The following is a 22,034-nucleotide window of genomic DNA, read 5'->3' as shown; positions in this document are numbered from 1 at the left end:
ATTAATTTCCAATCTTTGTATTTAAAATACAAAGTTGTTCTCTTAATTAACAAATTGAAGTTAAAAAAAAGTTAAAAAAAAAAAAAATTGCAGACTTTATTTATTCAGGACAGAATTGCATCGATTAAAATACGTGGTGAAAATATAAAAATAAAGAAAACTAAATAAATACTTGTTCACTGGCTAGACTGTCAGCAAATGGAGCAACAATTACACGTGTTAGAAAATAAAATATCAAGCCAAATGTGATTGAGATCGGTAAGGCTGGAAGGGCTTTTTTGAATATTGCCAATAGTAGAAGCGTCAAGCACAACCCCTGAAAATATTTATTATTTCGTTAATTTATTGTTAAACAAAAATATCTGAAGAGTTTTTTCTTTAAATATTTATTTTTGAAACTAAAAATAATTAAAAATTAAAAATTGTTATTCAACAATTTTTTGGAATATTTTAAAGAGTTTAAAATTAGAAAAAATTAAAATAGAACAAGGAAAAAGTGGAAGAAATTTACTTACAATGAGGATAGCAACGAAACAAGCTAAAGTCGTGTTCCAGTCTCCATAACTCGACGCTTTACCAACTAAAACGCTGTAAAATATGAAATCTCCTAATCCTAATTTGACGCCTCTTTCCTCATTAGGAATCAGTCGTTGTCTCTGAGCTGCTTGTATAGCTGCGTTAAGTTCTCCAGGATTAACTGGACCAGTTGACGTGTAATTTTCTCTCACTTCTTGAGCTCTCCTTGCACTACGATCGGCTTTAAAGATAAATTCAAAATTAGTCGTCTAAATCTTTATACAAATTAAAATCTAATATTCAGAATTAGAAAAGAAGGGAAATTTAATTAGAATAAATTGAATAAAAATTAACAAATCCTCAAGTAAAATTGAACTAAAAGAAACAATTCTCCTTCTTTTCAAATTCTAAAATTCTATGGCAGAAACTACATCAGGCAAAATATCTTAAAATCATATCTAATTTTTGATAATTCTCCTCTAGAGGATAATTTTTTGTTTTTAAATTTTAAGTTTATTTACCATGAGTTTCGACCCATTCCCTGGTAAACCCACCGTCTTCTGTGTCAGTCGTTCTCTCATTATTTTGTTCCCGTTCACGTGCTGCCGACGACACGGATTCATCAGCGCCACTTTCTTCGACAGTCACCAATGCCGTCTCCGCATAGCCGGCTAAACTCATCGAGAATGTGTACGCAATTGTCGACGAATAAATTAAAGCTGGGAAAATTGGCTCATTTCGCTCCTGAGCCGTTTCCACTAACATTCGAAGCGGTCCCTTTGGCGTTAGGACGGCAATTAAATCCCAAATGCTAATCACTGCTAACACGGCCCAAACTGTCCATTCGGGCAAATATTTTATGAAAATCAACGCCATTAATGCGGCAATAAAAATAAGATACGCCTGCTGTAATTGCAATGGTCCTTGCCAATGAATGCAAATCATTCCAACAACTCCGAAATTCCATAATATTATCGTCAGAGTAATTATATCCATTGGCATATTATAAGCTTTTAGCACTTCTCTGAAAAATTAGAAATAAAAATTAATAATAGAATTTTAAATAAATGAGAAAAAATCAAATCTACTCGAATTTAGTAAAATAGTCTTAGTGAATAAAAAAAATCTTTTGAAAGTGTACTTACTCGCAGTATAAGATTGAAAAAAGGAATAGTATCATTAAAGAGCTAAGCATCAGCCATGCGTGAATTACTTTATAAAATCTGTATTTATAAAGAATAATGAGTAATATAGTCATAGTCACGATGATCACCATCAAAATAAGTGAATTGGCAACAGCTTGCCATAATTTCGTACTCGTATCCGGATTTTCGTCGTGAAATGGCGTGTACACCCTGGAAAAAGAAATCATTTTTTTATCTTCTCAGAATATGATTGTAAAAATTTACTAATAGGTGTAAAATAATTCTTACAAATATAGTCCTTTGACACTGTAATATGATATGGAACTGATTGTGGCTACAACGACTAACATACAAAGCGAAACAGGAACGAATAATTTTATAACGTGCGCAGCACCATATTTGAGCTCTTCCTCCTCTTCCGCTAATTGCTGAGCATCCAGTTCCCTTTGATAATCTCGCCCACCTCTTCCCGAATCTCCAAAGTTTGAGCCTCCTGGATTTTCAATACGCACCTCAGGTACTCCATTTTCCACCTAAAAAAATAAATGAAGAAGGAAATTTAGATCCAAACGTCAAATATCAAATCGAATCAAATCCAAACATTACAAAATTTAAAAAATATACAGAATTCGACAGATTTTAATTTTGTTTTCCTAAGGAGTTAGTTTGGCGAAAAAAATGCTTGACTTTAAATACAGTATTCTCGTTCCAGGCTTGATATTTTAAACTAGTTTGAAATTTAATAAAATGTTTTAAACAGCCTCGCTTCTAATTAAAGATTACAAACTAGTTTTGGACTTTGAATATTCAAAATATCAGTAAAATTAAAATTACCTCTGCATTACTGGCAGCTTTTGCAAGACGTTTTCTTTTTCGATTTTCAACACTGGAGCCTAGGCCGTCCGTGCGAACTTCCGCGTGGCCGTCCATGAGGCTCGTATATTCCGTTGCTGAATCGTAATCACTTTCAGACATTCATCAAGTTTCGGAATTAATAAGTTTCAAAAGATAAATTCCTTTCCTTTATTAAAATATATATACATATATATACAAATACAATGTACCAAACCCACCAAGATGCAATCAAATTTTTTCTTTGTTAATTTTCAATACCTTATTGCTACTATTTTCCATTCACTGTAAAAATTCCAAGTAGAAATACTACTGCATTTTTTAATGCAACTATTTACAAACAAGAATATTGACTATTTTAACGTTTATTATGAATTTATTAACGAGCCAAAGGAAGACTTGCCTCATCACTTCAGTGATTTTGAGGTTAGGTATTGTATACCTTTTTTGACACAAGGAAATCGTTACTGCGCATGCGTAAAAATTAAAATGTCGTGCACTGTAAAAAAGGATTTGTTGAGAATTTACTAATGAAATTGTAAGGTTACAAGGATTCTGTAAATTTACAATGTTAGACGTAGTTTGAAAAAAAACCATGTGTAATAAAGCGACGTCTAACGTTGTAATTTTACAAAAAATTTGTAAGGTAACAACGTTAGACGTGACTCGAAATATGTCCTACGTCTAACGTTGTAAGATTACAACGTTAGACGTGACTCGAAATATGTCCTACGTCTAACGTTGTTACCTTACAAATTTTTTGTAAAATTACAACGTTAGACGTCGCTTTATTACACATGGTTTTTTTTCAAACTACGTCTAACATTGTAAATTTACAGAATCCTTGTAACCTTACAATTTCATTAGTAAATTCTCAACAAATCCTTTTTTACAGTGTGGTAATAAGAAATAAAAATAATAGTTTTTAGTCAAAATCGTAAGCTAAATTAAATTATTAATCAATTTTTTAATGTAGAACAATAATTATTATTAGGATTTAGGTAATAAATCCAATTTCTTTAGATATTTATCCAAATAATTTAAATTCACCCGCTAAATGTGACAATGACAAGTTCGCCCTCTTCTGGTTTTTTTCACTAAATTTACAGTGGATCGTGACATTTATAACAATTGACACTGTGCTTTAAATTGTTTAAATTGTTTATAGAAGAAAAAATGATATTAAATCAATTTTATATTTACTTTATGTATGATACTTAGTGAAATACAACATTAATTTACAACTTTTAATGTTTATGTAAAACGAATATCCTTTGATGTTTGTACGTTAAGAAAAGTTTGAGGTTAGTTGTCATTTATTTATTTACTTAAAAATCGTCTCAACACTATAATATTTATAAGAATAATTACAAATTTATAAACTATTTAACTTTATTGATTTTTATTTATTCGACTTTAAAGAAATAAATAATAATTGGTTTTAATATTTTTTCAGAAACTGTAAAACGAAGTCAAAATGGACAATAACATTTCGAAGGTAAAAATTAAAAAATTGTTATTTTAGTAATTAGTAATTATATAAACGATTATAATAATCTCTAGATAAAAAAATATCTCTATTATTAATTAATTACTGTTCTGCTTTTAATTGACAATTCAATTTTTACAGTCAAACGAAGTTGAGTTGTTTAAATTAGAATCTACGAATATTTCTGACCCTGTAAGTATTTTTTTAAAAAAATTATTTACTGTGAAAATTTTATAAAAATGGTAAATCTGGTAAATTAATGTAATACTTAATTTTACATTTTAGTTGCAAATCAATTCAGAAGATGACTGTGAAATTTATGAGATAAAAAATTTGAATTCCAAGGTACAGTTAAAATTTACTACTTTTATTATTTCTTTTTATTATTCATGTTATTTATAATATAAAGGTTGTAAAAATTGTTTTTCAGTCACCGAAACAAGAATTTAAAAAACAGAAACAATTACATGTTCGAGAAATTGATAGTAATTTGAAACCAGAAAATAAGGCTGAGCAATCTAACGTTTTTTTGGCAAATCTACGTTTAAGTAGTTTGAGTGCAAATAAAACTCCTTCTACAAAATATTTAATGGTATGTAAAATTTTTTATTATTAGCCAAAAGGATGAATTTGCCATAAATAATATAATTATAAAAAGAATTATTTTCTTCTAGAATCTAGTGGATTTTCTAAAAGAAGATACGAATGGAAAAGGAATTTTATATGCTTACGTAAAAAATAACAGATCTTTAACAACAGCAGTAAGAAAAACTTTGGTTCACGTAATTATTCAAAGAGAAAAAGAAGAAATTTTACGCGATGTACAAGTTGGAGAGGTTTTGAATGATTGGGAGTGAGTATAATTTTAAAAAACTAATTTAGTAATTTTTAAAATATTAAAAACTGATTAGAAATTCTATATTTAATGCTTAAATAGAATTTATATAAATTCAGAATTACAAAAAAATTAAGTGACTTAATTATTTTGCAGTATCAGTAAAGAACGTTTAATAAAATTGGCTAATGAAATTGAAGCAAATTTTGATGGAGAATCGGCTAAAACTTATTATATGCCATTTTGTTCAGATCAAGGTAAAAAATTATTAGCCAGCGGTAAATTGCTTGATCATTATCAATATGTAAAACGAATGATGCGAATCGATGGACTTCTTCTTTCGAAATATCAAAGAAATTTACTTGATGCACCAGCAGAGGAAGTACAATCAATTGATATTACAGGTTAACTAAAATAATCTTCTATTTATTAATTTATTATTTATTTAAATTAAATTTATTTATTTAATTTATAAATTAATAATTTGTTAGGCTTACAAATTTAAGGATATTTTTCTTTTGTTTTAGACTCGGAAAAAAATGATTTGGAATTTTTACAAAATCACTCGGAGCCATTTGAAGAGGTGAAAAATGCTTTTTTAAGAACTCACAATGCAAGAAGAAATATTTTCCATTCACAAGGAATTAGTATTTTTGATTATATGTCTAATAGTGTAAAGGCTTTACATTCAGACACGGAAGGACCTTTTTGGGTAATTATTATTAAAACTAAATATTTTTATTATTAAAATTAAATATTTTTATTAATATTTATTATCGACATTATTGAAAAAGAATATTATAAATGCAGATTGATATGGAATTTGAAACTTTACACAAAGGAAAGGGTATGATGTTATTTGAAAAATGGCCAAAAATAAGAAATCACTTAATAATTGCTTTGAAACGAAGTAGAGTAGCCTATAATGAGAATACACCCTATATGACAGCGTTAAGTATGGAACCTCCAGGTACGTTTACTTTTCATTATATTTTATACATTGTTTTGTAACAAAAATGTAAATACGGATAAATTATTGATTAGATATTAATTAATTTTATTAGAAAGTAATTAGAAGAATTTTAACGTAGGCAAAGTAAAACAAATAATTATCTTCATAGAAAATAATAATTCGAAATGTTTTACAGATGTTCAAGACATTTTGATATTTTATTTGCTGCATTACATTACGGTGGACAAGAAGAAAAGGAAACGCAACGATACTGAAGATACTATAAAAAATGCTCTAAACGAAAAGCCGAATTCATACTTTTTACACGTTGAGGTAAAATTAAAATTTATTTAATACATGCACAAGCATAAAAAATTTTCCAATTATTATTATTCAGTAAAAAAAATATTAAAAAAATATAAAAAATTGTTTTCCAGGATGCCAAGGAACTAGACAACAAATTAGAAAATTTAAGAGAGACAATTAATTCAACGGGTGATAAGTTTCGTTCGGTAATTGCGATAGTTGGACCTTTACTTAATGTTGAAGCAATTTATGTCGTGGTTAATGATATAAAATATCAAACACAATCAATTCTTCATGCTATTGATCTGAATATAAAAATTTTCTACGTTTTCGATTATAAATTCACAGATAATGTTCAATTCGTATGGCAATTTTTCCAATCAATTATTTATGAAATTCAAAATCCAGACGAATTTATGTGTATGAAAAATCGCGTTCTAAAGGGAGAAATTCAACATATCTTGAATAATTCAAAGTAAGATTTATCATTTCTAAAAAGTTTAATTATTAAGTCATCTACACAATAAGGTAAATATTTATTTTTTTATGACGTTGAATAATTAATTTGTATCTAATTACGAGTAAAATTTTCCCAAAAAATAGGAATTATTATTTTCTAATTACGAACGAATAGGAATTTTTAAACGATAGACATCTGTATATAAATTAAATACGAAATAAAAGGAAATTTTACACTTTTTATGAATGTTATTTAAAGAAGTAATTTAAAAATAAAGATAAATAAGATTTTTTCAAAACGGTAATTATTTTTTGCAAAAAAAAAATAAAAAATCTGTTTAAAAAATTCTTTCTAAAAAAAGAAACTTAATTGTTCGTTGGTGGTAAAATAGGTGTAAATTTGTAAATAAAATAATTGTTTTTTTTAGTGTAGCTGGTGAAAAAAATTGAAATAGTGAACAAGAAAAACGTGACGATTATGACACAAGAGGTGTAGTTGAGTGAAGACAGTGGAGAGACGGTATTATGCAAATGGTTGCTTGCTGTTGGGGGCAGCAAGCCCCCAACAGCAAGCCCCCCTCGCCGGCTCCTCTCTTGAAATTGAAACGCAAAAGTTAAAACGAGTTGTGAATTGTTTGCTGCCCTTTAGCGATACCGCAATTTGCAAGCAAAAAGCCCATTAAGCAGAAGGCGTGTCTTTCGTCAACCTTGTGCCATCTTTCACAATCAGGGGTTGTAAATTCAAAGGCTAATAAAAAACGACTGTCTCGACTTAAAATATTACATTTCGTCTTTGAACAAAATATCAAATTTGATTTTTTACTTCTCGAGAAAAGTAAATTTTCCAAGAAAAAAAATCATCATTATAATATTAAAATATATCTTTAAAAAAAATGAATCCTCTCTTTATTACTTGTATACAAATATACAAATATCGAGATATAGAATGGAAAATGATGGGCGTTTCTAATTCCTTAGAAAAGTGCTGAAGTAATTGCTGGAGAAACCGCAAAAAGAGAGAAAAAAATAAAAAAGAAGAGAAAAACTTGGAAGAGAAAATAACCAGACGAATCTAAAAAGAAGAAAAAAAAGTAAAGAGCCAGAAGTAAAAGGGGGCGTTTGAAAAGTGGGGAAATGTTGTTGGGAGTCGAAGGGATAGAAAAAAGAGAAAGAATCCCGGAAGGGGATAAAAGCAGAAAAAAGGGGGCGAGTGTAACGAAGCTCCGTTTTTTTAATTGGAATATATTCAGCAATGGAACGCCTTTTCATCGCAGAGTTGATGCTCTGAATGCGTTCTGATATCTATTTTGAATATATATTTCGTGTTTGTACATTTATCTTTGTGTAATATCGCATTTATAACGCGAAATATTTCTCTCTCTTAATTCCAGTGAAAGATAATTCATGAATCGCGATATTATCGAATTTGCATTTTTTAAATTTATTTTTGTAGATGCAAAAATAAATTTAAAAAAAAATTGATGAATTCGATTTATTCATTGATGGATTCACCTTTTATGTTAATTTGTAATTAAATTTTATTTTCGATTATTTAATTTATTAACTAAAATGAATTGAAATTTTTCAAATTTTAAATCTATTCGTCTACAAAAAAATAATTGTGAACAATAATTAATTAAAAATAATAATTTGTGGTAAATTGTAAACCGGTGGCAAATATTTTGAGGTGGAAATATTTTTCTCGACTCGAGAATACTATTTCTTGACTCAAAAATATTTTCTCTTGAGTTAAAAATATTTTTTTCCAATCGGTAATATTTTTCTTGGCCTAAAATATTTCTGTTAATTCAAAAATGTTTTTCTAGTTTCACAAATATTTTCTCTTGTGTTAGAAATTATTCCAGTGACCTATGAATATTTTTCTTGACTCAACAAAATTTTTCTTGAGTGAAAATTTTTTTCTTGAGTCAATAATATTTTTTCTTGACTCAATAATATTTTTCTTGACCGAAAAACATATTCTTTGATCTAAATCTAAATTAGATCTAAGACCTATTCTTTAGTTAAAAAATTATGTTTAATTCTATTTATCCATTTTCTGCAGATTGTAAAATTGTAAAAAATTTAGTAGAATAATATTTTGTCTTTTTTTTCTAGCAAAATTTAAATTTGGCTACCTATGGGATAGAGGAGGAATCGATGTGTGTGTACTGCCATTATGCAAAAGAGAAAAGTGAAGAGCGAATAAGATGCGCGTGCCCAAGTGCCAAATAGATTTTACGCACGTATAAATTTATGATCACATATCCATATATTCACAATACACACGTGGCCAAGTATATGAGCACTTGACTCCCGCAGCTTCTTTGTGTCCTTTACATCCTAACGTTTGTTCTTAACTTCTCTACCAAAAAGGGAAGAAAAAAAATCATTCGAATAACATTTAGAAAAATTATCAAGCTGTTTTTCACATACTAATTTCAACAAAAATTCAAGCAAAAAATTTTAAGGAAAATAATCGAAAATTTTCCGAAAAAAAATTTTTTATCTAAAGCTAATCCAATTTTCCGAAAAGTTTATTAATTTATAACTTTAATTAATAGTTTTAGTTAATAATTAATTTCAATAATTCTAATTGATAAAAAATTGTAAAATTTACTAAATTTACATACAATTTGCAGAATTAATAAATTTTAGAAACAAAATTAATTTTTAGAAAGTTGATTTATTTTATAATTTTTTTATATAAGAAAGTAAAGGCAAATTCTTTCTTATTTTTTTATTTTATAATTTTATAATTTTTTATACATGAAATTAAAGTCAAATTCTTTCAAATTTTAATTAATTTAAAATTCTGATAATTTTTTATATTCACTTATTAATTTATATTTTTTTTTGTATATTTGGAAATAAATTCAATTAAAGGAATTGATAATTCGGAAAAATTTTTTTTTTTATTTGGGAATTGTTTCCTTTCTTTATATTTTGTTGGAGGTCAATTGAATATTGAAAATAAAAGGACTAGTTGCTCTATTCATAAGAGCGATTCATTTTAATCCGGATAATTACACTCGTTATTCAAAGACATGTATCAATCGACAAACTTCTGACTTGTATCGAATTCAGCCAATTAATTTTCAATTAAGTGCCGCCACGCTTCTTGTGCACGTGTTTCAAATATTGTTACTTATCTCAAGTTGTTTCAGTAGTGAAACTCACATTTTCCCCAGACGAGTTGATTTTTATTGAAATTTATATTATTTACGACCAAAAAAATTCTAAACTTAAAATTAATAATAACTAAATATTATTAAAAAATGGGAGGTTTTTGAAATATAATTAAACTTAATTTTTTTTATCACCAATTTATTTATCTACATAAGTGACATTATTATTAAACATGCAATCGTTTAATTTTTATTCTAATCATGTCGAAAGCATAGAAAAAGGTGATTTATAATAATTTAATAAAATTATAATGTTTTCTGAGGAAATAATTAATTTATTTATAATTAATGATTAAAAATAATTATTCTTTGATTAATAATTATCTTCTAATAATTATTTTTCAATAAATATTTTCTAATAATAATTTTCTAATAATTATTTTTCAATAATTATTATTCAATTAACAATTATTTTTCAATTATTAATTAATTTTTCAATTATATCGAAAAAGAAAACTTAATAATTATAAAGGTAACGTGTAGCTAACAAAAAAATTTTTAAATAGTAGATACATAACATTTAAAAAATTAATAATAAAAGAAACAAATTGTACAAACTTTATACATGTCTAATTACATTATAATCATTTAATTACATCATATTAGAAATTTTTCCTATATTTTACTTCTATCGACGATAAAAAATTCTTTTTTCAACTAAATGAATTTTTTTGAGAATTAAAATTAACTTTTCATTCATTCTCATTCGAAAATTAAAAACAAAATATTCAATTGTGTAAATTAAGAAAGAATTTTAGCAAAGATTCTTAATTAGTAAACTAATTTACATTAATTTTGTTCATTAATTAGTAATTACAAAACTTGCCTTTTGTTTCAATTTCAAATTAATTAAATAATATTAATTTAGCTGTATTAAAATTCTTATTGAATTGGAATTATTTTTGTTTCGTAAATTAGAGGATTATTAAGTAATTAATAAGAAATAATTTTGTTATTACATTTTGATTTTTGATATTTGTTTTTTCGTAAATGAGAGCATGCAGTACAACAATTATATATTACATAATATTAATTCTGCGACAACGGACTCGCAATAATTACATATTTACATCGTTATAAATAGAAAATTTGTAACTCAACAAACTAAAAATTTAGCAACTTTCTTTTTTGCCTTTAAAAGATATTAAAAGTTATTACTGTATATACAAAATGCTTAAAGATTGTAATTATAAAATTATTTTTTTTTCTTTCAACTACAAATCGAAAACAATTTTTGTTTTATTATTTTATAGTCCAAACTTTCTAAATTTCAATCAGTGAAATTCGCAAAGTAATTTAAATATTTTTGCACAATTTATTGCAATTTGAAAATTTTAAGTTAAGTTCAGTAAATTTTACTATCATTAAAAAAATAGTCACGTAAACTTTACATGACTAAAATTACTTGCGTAAATTTTCATTCGTCATCAAAAATTAGCTATACCTACGCAAATTTTACCATCATCTAAAATTAGTTTCTTAAATTTTACCATTTTCAAAAAATTTGTGAATTTCACCATAATCCATAATAAAAAAATTCACCATAAAAAATAATTACCTAGTTTAGTAAATTTTATCACATTTAAAGAATAGTCAACGAATAAATTTTTCTATTCTCAAAATTAACAATTAAAATTTATATAAATATTCTCAATGAAATTTTACTGATTGAAATTGAGAAAATTCTTTTCTATCCGTGTAATAAATTCAATTGTACAGAAATATACAATTTATTGCGGTTTTCAGCACTGGAGAAACGTTTTCTTTTGCACTGAAGAGACTGAATTTTTTCCTTTCCAGATATTTTGGAATTTTTTGCAATTATTTCTTTGAATCATTTGAATTCTAAATGTTATAATTATTTTCAGAAATTTTAGTCTTTTTTGCGTAAAATTATTTTGCAAACCCTGAAAAATAATTTGAATCAAATTACCGATTACTTATTATCAATTAAATATTTACTTGAGTAAAATAATTTTTTATTGAGTCAATTAAATAGTATTTGCTTCAAATACTGAAATTATTGGTTCAAATTTAAATTATTGATTCAAAATAAAATTATTGATTCAAAATAAAATTATTGGTTCAACTTTCAATTATTGGTTCAAATTTATTTGTTTGAAATAAAAATGATTTGAATCAAGTAAATATTAATTTGTTAATAGAATCGGTTATTTGAATCGAATAAATCTTTTTTTTTTTTCAGTGAAAAGAAGATATGAAAATTTCTCATCGAAAAACAAAAGTTCAGAATGAATGATTGCCGTCGAATAATGAACTATAGGCGGGTTATAGTGGACAACCGTGAACGTACGTAACATTTCTGAAAAGGGCAGCAGCCGTTGATAGGAATGCGGCAGTGGAGGCGGTTGTTGGTGCCGGGGGCGGCGGCGGGGGTGGTGGATGCGACGAAGCTTGAGAATATGGTGGGCAGTACGCGTCTATACTGCCATGATGAAGACCAACACCGCGAACTAAAAGTTCCTTTTCCACCGTCGCCTGATGACGAAGCTGCTCCAGACGTAGCTGATTCTGTCTCTTCCATTTTGTCCTTAAAAAAAAGGAAAATTAAATTAAAATTAAATAAAAAAAAAAAAAAATGTAATTAAAACTAAATTAAAAAAGAATTTTTATTATAGAAAAATTTATTATAGAAAGAAATTAAATGAATTTACCTTCGATTTTGATACCAGGTTTTCACTTGAGTTTCGGATAAGGAAAGTGCATCGGCAACGTCACTGCGATCGGCGACGCTCAAATATTTTTGGCAACGAAATTTCCTCTCCAGATAGGCCAATTGGGCGTGTGTAAAGGCAGTTCGTCTTCTTCTTGGTTTTCGACCACTCGAACCACCACCGCCGCCTCCAGGTGCAATGCAATTTTTTCCCGAATTCGCTGACACTGGCGATGATGACAAAATAGGCGTTGGACTCTCTAAACGCGTGCAGGGACTACTTCCGGGATCAATTGTATCCTCCGAGTCCGAATGTAACGCTGAATCGTCCTCCGAGTCATCTGAAATTATTATTACTATATTATAATAAAATTATTAAGTATTCAATTATTTTCTAAAATTATTATAAAATTCTTCGCCGCAGTAAAATTTGTAGAGAAAATAATATTTTTTCCCCTTATTAATTAAAAATAAATAAAAATTAATCAAGAATAATTACAAATAAAATAGTTACACATTTCCGTTAAAGAAGCATTTTTCCTAAATTGTAAATTACAAGTATCGTGAATTAATTCCCTATTATACGATAAAAATGGAACATTTGGTGGGGAATTAGATTTGAAGAAAGGGACGAAAAGCCAATTTCCTCACAATAGATGAAAATCTTTTCCCCTGTCCCCGTAAATCCAATATAAAAATGTGAAAAGCGAAATTATTATCGCAGTGACGTTGCCATAATTGAAAATAAGTGTTGAACTCTAAACGATTCCTGACGAGAAGCGGCTTATAGTTTTGATTGGTAAATAATTTCTCGTCGCCCAGTAGGTGGTGTCAATTCAGAATCCAAATCGAGCGACTAATTGTGTCCTAACGAATCTGTCCGCACATCTCGTTGTACACCATCTGGAGAATGCGATTCTAATGGTGCACCATGGGATGTCAGACACCCTCGCCTCGATAAAATCAAAATCGCCTCTAGGAATAACAGGAAAACAACTCTCATAAACGGGATTCGCAGAGAGCGAGGCAAAAAGTAACGAGGATCCTACCGTGGACACGTGACTGCTAATACGATCACCCCCCTCGCACCCCCTGGGCTTCTCTATTCTCTTCAACCCCCTCACAGTTTATCGTCATCACCGATTCACCGCATAGATAAACTTGACTGCGTGTATATGTATTTAATTCGAAATCAAAACCATTAGTGTTTGGAAGTGTCAATCATTCTTGTTCTTGAATACTGTCATTTTCAATTAGTGATTGTCATTTTTAAATTTTTAATTAACGAACATCATTTTCCTATATCGATTAATTAACAAACAATTTTAATTATAAAATATTTTTATTAATTATAATTGAAAAATAAATTTCCTTTGAAAATTATGTTTGCTAATTGATCAAAACATAATGATCAATTAGTACACATAATTTGAAATTAGCAAATATAATTTTATATTACCAATAAACATACTTATAGGAGGAACTATTACAAAAATTAGTTTCACCTTTTTTTTCTTTGAAAAATATTTTATCGTTATATATAATTTTTACTGTTTATAAGCGAATTTTTTTTTATTTTTTGAATTAGTGATTGACTTTTTGCTTTCGAATTAGTGAATTTTACTATATTAAATAATAATTTCTACCAATTTTTTTATTATTAAAATTAGCAAAGAAAATTTTTAGTCTGACCTTAACGGTATTTTCTACTGAAAACTACATTTATTAAATAATAAGAATAGTAATTTCTACTAATTATGTTTATTATTGAAATTAATTAGCAAATAAAAGTCTGACCTTAATGGTATTTTCTACTTAAAAGTAAATTTTTGAACAATATTAGTAAAGAATATATTCCTACAGACTGACTTAAAAACGGTATTTACTACTGAAAACTACATTTAAATAATAAAGAAAAAATATGTTCTTACAGTCTGACTTAAAGACGGTATTTACCACTTAAAACTATATTTAAAAACTAAAGAAAGACTGATATTATATATTTATTACATTTTATTTGTTTTTATTTCGTGAATTTTACAAATAAATAGTCATTTCTACTAATTATGTTTATTCTTGAAATTAGTTAGCAAAGAAAATTGTAGTCTGACCAAAACGGTATTTTCTACTTAAACTATATTTACAAAATAAAGAAAGAGCATATTATATATTTATTACATTTTATTTATTTCTAATTAATGAATTTTACTTATAAATAGTAATTTTTACTAATTTATTAGTAAAATTCACAAATTTCAAAGCAAAAAGTCAGTCACTTTCGATATTGGAAGCAAATAACATTTCATTTTCATAAATAATAATTATTTGATACAAATAAATATAATTATTAGATAGATAATTATAACTATTTAACAAAAAATAATTATTTTGATAATTAAGAGAAGTACCAAATCGCTTATTTGAACCAAATAAAATGTTTTTCAGTGTTAATTTAATTAAAATTAATAATAATTCTTTATAATAATAATTATTATAATTGCCATTGAGTACAATTTCCCACATTATTTTATTTTCACAATACTTAAAATTTTCTTTTATTATACTATATATATATAATTTGTTAGATTATTTATAATATAATTATTTTTAATCATAAAACACTTGAATTTGATTATTAAAAGATTAAAAAAATTAATTATTTCCAAAAAAAATTTCACGAAGAATTCAATTTTTTTAATTCGTTATAAAATTTTTCAAAAGAATTGAATTATTTTCTCAAATTTTTATAAATCCTACGAAACAATTCAATTTTATTCATAAATAGTACAATTTTTTGCAAAAAGTCAAATATTTTTAATACAATTTTAATAAAATTTCAAAAAAGAATTTAAATTAAAAATTTTTTTAATTTTTTAATATTTTTCGGAAAAATTCAATTATTTTTTCAAAATTTTTATAAATCTTTCACAAAAATTCAATTATACTTATAAATAGTAAAATTCTTTGCAAATTTCACAAAACAATTCAATTTTTTTCTTAATTCGTTATAAAATTTTTTATTTTTATTATAAATATAATTATTCCATATAATAAACGTTTAAAATTAAATATTGTATAAAAATAAAACGATGATAAAAAATTTAAAAGAAAACCAGAAAATGTTTCATGTGACAAAAATATTTGCCAATAATTTCAAAAAATAATAAATAAAATATTCTGTAAAATAATAGAAAAATAATTTAAAAATAAAAAAATTATCGATAAGTACAAAAAGATTGAAAGAAAAATTCTAAAAATGCAAGAAAAAATACAGAATATCAGATTTTCTTGGGTAAAAATGAACCTACCTTGAACACGTTCGGCCAAAACATCGCCAAGAAGATCGCGAATTAAGAACGATTTATGCTCCTGCATCATTTTTGTAGAAAAACAGACACAATCGTACTTTTCAATTTTGAAAACACGGAAAAAAAGATTGTCTTTACTTTTCCGGTAAAAAATAAAATTTTTACGTATCGCAACTATTTTCTACTAGTTTTGGCACATTTTTTTCTACTATAGTAGAATTTTTTACACTAGTCACCAGTACAAAAAAAAAACAATCAAAACATTATTAATAGAGAAAAAATTTCTTGTTTTTGCTACTTTTTTATTTTTACTAAAACATTATTAATATTAACATTTGTAAAAAAAGAAACCAGAAGAATAATTGTTTCTCTAGAACAACACTCTCTCACGCGCGTTAAACATGAGACTTTGACGTCTTTCAACGAAATGAATACCACGAGTTTTGACCCAAAATTGAATCAAGGAAAATTTTTTCTCCTCGTTTCAGAATTTACCCCTTCCCCCACTCACACACATGAAAGCAGAGTATATAATTTAGTTTTCCCTATGTTAGTTTTATCGTGACATTCACCCTCTCTCTCACCCCCCTCGAATTAATCCGCCCGTTTATTTTGAACTGCGGGTTTTAATGCCCGCGCGATTTCGCCAGCCATTTTGGGGGTTGGAAGCGCCATGCTCGATGTTACCGAGGTCGCTTTTCCATTGGTGAGGTTTAAGCGATGCAGAAAGAGGAAAATTAGGGGTGAGTCGCATGCCATTGGTTCGTCGGGGGGTTGAAACACTCGCGGATTGGTGGATTCTTGATGGTGGTTAAACTGGAGCCACCCTTCGTTGGGTACAACCCGTTAAAAGAGAGAAAGAGAGGGGAATAAGAAATAAATTCAGTGTAAAATATTAATATATTTCCTTTAGAAATAAAGGGGGAATTAGTTTTTCATTTTTTTCGAATTTTTATATATCAATTTTTTCCTTATGTTGAAATATATTTTTAAGTTATTTTAGAAAATTTTAAGTTTTACTTTTTAAATTTGAATTAGTAAAAATGTTTACTGAAATAATGACTGACTTTTTCCTTTTGAATTAGTAAATTTTACTAACAAATAGTAAAATATATTTCGAATAAATAGTTTTGAGTAGTAAATACCGTCTTTAAGTCAGACTGTAAAAATATATTCTTTTCTCTTTCTTGTTCAAATGTACTTTTAAGTAGAGAATACTATTTCGGTCAGACTACAATTTTCTTTTTTAACTAATTTCAATAATAAAAATAAATTAGTAGCAATTTGATAATTATTATCAGTAAAATTTACTTATTCGAAACCAAAAAGAAGGTTATTTTGAAATAGTAATTTTTACTAATATGTTATTAAAAATTACTACTTACCAGTAAATTAGTTATGCTTATTAATTAGTAAATTCCACTACTAAATAAGCAGAAATTACCATTTCCATTTTTAATAAATAAAAAATAAAAATAAAATGTATAATTTTATACAATAAATAAAAATAAAATTACTAGGAGCTCACAGTTTTTCTAAGGATATCAAATTGAGACAAAAAACGTTCCTTTTTTTGTCTCAATTTGATATCCTTAGAAAAACTGCAAGTATTAAAAATTACTTAAAATAAAAAAAGGAAAAATAAATTTAAATGAATTAATTAAAATTATTGGTGATTTTTTCTAGAATGGAATACTTTAAATTTGAATACATTAAAAACTCTCCAATTGTAAATTTTTTTTAATTTTAGCTTTTATTGCTAAGAGATAATAATAATGGAAGTCTATAATAACGTTATATGTATATATAAGTAAGTATTGAATTGTCAGTAAATGAAAAATATTATCTCGCTTGCACTAGTGTATAAAAGCAAACGATTTTTTCTTTTTTTCAAATCAAAGTGCACTTGAATTTGCAGCGAACGATCGAGAGCCAATTATCTCAGGGAGGCTTCTTTCTTCTCGCACAAAAACCCATTCTCTACTTTTATATGTAATCCATTTCTATTTGATAATAATAATAATAATAATAATAATAATAATAATAATAATAATAATAATGGAAATATAAAAAATAACCGTCTGTTATTTTACTTGAAAAGTTAAATCGCTTCCTTCTGCTATTCTCTATACATTTTATTTCTATTTACTTTGAAAAGAAATTGTAATTTCGTTTATTTGATATCTCTTTTTTCTATTTATTTTCTTGGAATATTTTCATAAAAATAATAATTGTTTTTCTTAACAAAAACAGTATTTTCTACTTCAAAATAAACGTAAATGGAAATTAAAAAATAAATTGTTAAAGTCCGACAGAAAAAAATAATTTCTAGTAAAAACAAAATTAAAAGTAGCAAAAAAAAAATTATAGTCTGACCAAAACGGTAATTTTCTACTTAAAATTAAATTTAATACTAAGAAAAGAATATACATTTCTACAGTCTGACCAAAATGGTATTTTCTACTTCAAACCAAACCCAAAGCAATTGTCATCGTCTGACTAAAAATAGTATTTTCTACTAGAAATAAAATTTAAATATTCATCAAAGAAAATTGCTGTCTGCCCGAAACGATACTTTTCTACTTAAAATTAAATTTAAACACTCAGAAAAGAATACTATACTAGAGTCTGACAAAAACGGTTTTTTCTACTTAAAACTAAATTTAAATACAAAAGTAAAAAAAAAATGGTAACGGTCTGACTAAAAACGGTCTTTTCCACTAGAAATCCAACGTATCGATAAACCGAAATGTTTTTTTTGTACCATGATAATTAGCATGCGGTAAATTATATATATTATGTCTTTCAATAAAAAAAAAAAACACACGAGCTTACAGGCAAGTTGAATAGGGGATCAGTCATTGATGAAAATTACAATTCAAAGAATCAGCAATTGGTGATAACCATCTCTTTTAGGGGAGCCAGACTTTTTATTGAGTTACAATACAATCTATAGGCACACAAAACATTACTGACATTGATATAATATTTTTCCCATTTTTGTCGCCATTCATTTTTAAATTCGAAATTGTAAAAATGAAAAGAATTATTCTCAAAATTTCAGATCCTTCTTGTTTCAATTTAATTGAAATTAATTTCAAATTAATTTCCTTTCTTTTTTTCATTAATTGAAAATTAGAGAAAGAATGATAATATGAAAAGTTATAAAATTGTTGAGAATATATTTTACTCCGAAGATTAATTTATATCTATATATATATGAAAATCCCCCACTCCTCGACAATTCTATCGGACAGAATATATGGCAAATTGGTATAAATATACGGATAAAAGACGCAAAGAGTGGATTACGGTAGAACGATTTAGAACAGAGTTGAATGTTGAATCAAATTGCGGTAGCGAAGGGTTTTCAAAATCGTTAACAATCGCGGAAATGGAAGATCCATTGACGAGCACTCGTGCGCGTGAATATAACTGCTGAATCATCCATACACATACACAGAGAAAGAAAAAGAAAGATACCGAATATTATAATGCTGAATAGAATTGAAAAACCGAGATTTACATTTTTTTCACATTTTCAAATGCGTGTGTAACTTTTTTTTATTTTTATCGTACAAGCTTTTATTATTCAGTATTCATTTATTTCTGTTAATATTATTTCTCTTTTTGGAAATCATCAATAAATTGCACTATTTAAACTATTACTATATTTAAATTTAGTTTTTAAGTAGAAAAAGACGTTTTATTCAGACTGTAACAATATGTTCTTTACTTATTATTTTTAAAATTAGTTTTTAAGTAGAAACTGCCGTTATCGTCAGACTAAAAACATATCCTTCATTTTTTATTGTTTTTAAATTTTTTAAGTAGAAAAATACGTTTTGGTCAGACTGTAACAATATAGGGGAACATAGTCTAGGTCGGCCACCTTTTTGACTTTTGTTTATAACTTTTTTTTAAAAATGAATTTGGACAATTAAAGTATATGGTTGGAAAGTCCTGTTTAATAGGAACATTTTTTCTGTACAAAGTAAATTGACAGGTTTAAAAATGAAAAAGTTATAAAGATTTAAAAAAAAAAAAATTTGTAGTCCAGGTTGGCCATTACAGTCAAGGTCGGCCATGTTTAAAATTCAAAGGGCATTAATCGTTAAAAAATAAAATAACATGTTTGGAGTTACGGAAAATTGATTCTTTATTGTTTACAGTTTGTAACTTAATGAAATAACAAAATAATAACAATAAACAATATAAAAAAATAAATATAAATAAAAAAAAGTTTTGCACTAAAATATTAATAAAATTAAATAAAAATATTAATAAGATGATCAATTATATTATGAGTTATACAGAATTGCAGTTTTTGCAAATGAAGTAGCTCGTCCTCAACTTTGCGCATTTTAAACACATAGTGGCCGACCTTGACAGTAAGTAACATTACCGAATTGTTGTAACCATAAAGAAATACGTTTCGGGATTCGATTTTTTACTTTGTTTTCCTTTCAACCATGAGTCCCACAAATTTTCTGCATACTTGCCTTGACGATTCAATTTGTTTTTTATCTTTTATTAATGGTTTTTCACATTATGCACAAAACTTTTTTTGAGCTTTTTTTGTACCGACGTCACAGAAAACACAATTTTCGATTTTCCGAAAATGTAATTGAACAAAAAGTTAGGTTTCACTAAGACAAGCTTCGACAAAAATGCGCGTAGGTGGCGCTAGTGAACTTGACAAAAAAACGCGAGTGGCCTACCTAGACAGTAGGCCAACCTTGACTACATTCCCCTATTATTTACTCATTATTTTTAAAATTAATTTTGAAGTAGAAACTGACGTTTTTGTCAGACTAAAAATATATCCTTCTTTTTTTATTTTAAAATTAAATTTAAACTTTTAAGTAGAAATTACCATTTTGGTCAGACTGTTAACAATATATTCTTTACTTAATGTTTTAAAATTTGTTTTAAGTAGAAATTCTCGCTTTGGTCAGACAACAATAAAATTTAGTTTTAGTTAAAATCTACCGTTTGTAGAAATGAATTAATTGATTTTATATCCGTCTGTAAATTAATAAATAAAAATTCAGGTAATTATTAACGAAAAGTTGCAAGTAGCTTATTTTTCAATTAAAATATTTCCAACTTTTCTGTAAAGATCTAAGGGATAAAAATTTCGTTACTTCTAAAATTTTCTAGTTATTTATTAAATCAAATTTCATGCTACTATACAGCTTCTTGTTTTGATTCTAACTGCCGAGTAATCAAGAGATGATTGCTGACACAAAGCGTGCTGATTGGCTCGTTTATGTTGGCGTAATGCGGAGAATGCATATAGATATATATATTCAGAGAGAGAGTGAGAGAGAGAGACATTCCCCTTGAATGTGGTGGATGAGCGTTCTTCCGTCACCCTCAAAACACATTCATAGCGGGAAGTTTTCGCTTCAAAGTTGTCCCTGCACTGACATCTCAGTGTGCGGCGTCGCAATTTCGGTGTGACGTTGTATTAAATAAGGGGTTTGGCGAGAAAGGAAATATACACGTTCCCCCCTATGACCCTTCATATATGTTTCAGGCTCTATTATCTTTCCATTTCTTACTCTAATTGAAGCATTTTGTTATTGAACAACATTTTCACGCATTTTTCCAAAGATTTTCTTGGAAGTATAATTTCTCGTTGCGATTTTCGTAACATTTTTGATTTTTCAAAATACTTTCACGATTTTTTAGAAATTAAATTTAAATTACTAAATTGTTATGTCCTTAAGTGATTTCTATACTTATTAAAAATTTTCTTAAAACAGTTTTTCTAAGGACATCAAATTTAGACAAAAAACGAAGTCTTTTTGTCTCAATTTTATGTCCTTAGAAAAACTGTGAAAATTATATTTTAATAACAAGAAAACATTGTTACAGTCGAACTAAACATTTATTATTCTATTTAAAACACACATTGAATATTAAATCTAAAAAATAAGTAATTAATTAGTTTTTTCAGTCTGACTAAAAAAGTATTTTCCACTGGAAATTAAATTAAAATAGCAAAGAAAATTGTTGTCTGACCAAAATGTCAATTTCTACTTAAAAACTAAATTGAAAAAAGCATATAAAGAATTGATTGTTGCAGTCTGAGTAAAAACAGTGTTTTTTCTACTTAAAACGAAATTTAATTAATAAGTAAAGAACAAATTTTAATAGTCTGCTTAAAATCGATTTTTCTACTAGAAATAAAATTAAAATATTTACCAAAGAAAATTGTAGTCTGATTTAAACGGTACTTTCTACTCAAAATTGCATTTAAATAATAAGAAAATAATACGATTTCTACAGTCTCACCAAAATG

The 22,034-nt window shown here is 26.6% G+C and overlaps 3 protein-coding genes across 6 annotated transcripts; 1 reads left to right on the top strand and 2 right to left on the bottom strand.

The window, feature by feature from the left end:
- Positions 1–12: 12 nt before the first annotated feature.
- LOC122499341 (presenilin homolog) lies at positions 13–2,960 on the bottom strand. 4 transcript variants are annotated; one of them, XM_043607627.1, is made up of 7 exons: positions 2,775–2,960; positions 2,496–2,682; positions 1,950–2,194; positions 1,662–1,871; positions 1,038–1,540; positions 516–757; positions 13–316 (listed from the first exon to the last, which is right to left on the bottom strand). In XM_043607627.1, exons 2-7 carry the CDS (start codon positions 2,634–2,636, stop codon positions 161–163), a joined length of 1,497 nt encoding a protein of 498 aa, XP_043463562.1. In that variant the 5' UTR covers positions 2,637–2,682; positions 2,775–2,960; the 3' UTR covers positions 13–160. The 4 variants fall into 4 exon arrangements, with proteins under 4 accessions (XP_043463562.1, XP_043463564.1, XP_043463561.1 ...); XM_043607629.1 differs by having other exon boundaries at positions 2,496–2,625; XM_043607626.1 differs by having other exon boundaries at positions 14–316; positions 2,496–2,960.
- Positions 2,961–3,602: 642 nt separating this feature from the next.
- On the top strand, positions 3,603–6,795 carry LOC122499340. The gene is made up of 11 exons (XM_043607625.1): positions 3,603–3,817; positions 3,970–4,011; positions 4,144–4,194; positions 4,288–4,347; positions 4,433–4,594; positions 4,677–4,855; positions 4,994–5,241; positions 5,365–5,549; positions 5,648–5,807; positions 5,986–6,122; positions 6,227–6,795. Exons 2-11 carry the CDS (start codon positions 3,991–3,993, stop codon positions 6,572–6,574), a joined length of 1,551 nt encoding a protein of 516 aa, XP_043463560.1. The 5' UTR covers positions 3,603–3,817; positions 3,970–3,990; the 3' UTR covers positions 6,575–6,795.
- A 5,058-nt stretch (positions 6,796–11,853) lies between these two features.
- LOC122499368 (homeobox protein slou) lies at positions 11,854–16,254 on the bottom strand. The gene is made up of 3 exons (XM_043607682.1): positions 15,725–16,254; positions 12,418–12,757; positions 11,854–12,293 (listed from the first exon to the last, which is right to left on the bottom strand). Exons 1-3 carry the CDS (start codon positions 15,792–15,794, stop codon positions 12,032–12,034), a joined length of 672 nt encoding a protein of 223 aa, XP_043463617.1. The 5' UTR covers positions 15,795–16,254; the 3' UTR covers positions 11,854–12,031.
- Positions 16,255–22,034: the final 5,780 nt, after the last annotated feature.

This window comes from Leptopilina heterotoma, unplaced genomic scaffold (assembly GCF_015476425.1).
Source record: "Leptopilina heterotoma isolate Lh14 unplaced genomic scaffold, ASM1547642v1 Lhet_167, whole genome shotgun sequence".
NCBI classification, from domain to species: domain Eukaryota; kingdom Metazoa; phylum Arthropoda; class Insecta; order Hymenoptera; family Figitidae; genus Leptopilina; species Leptopilina heterotoma.
The sequence above is the reverse complement of the archived record's forward strand: the minus strand, read 5'-3'. Positions and strand labels throughout refer to the sequence as shown.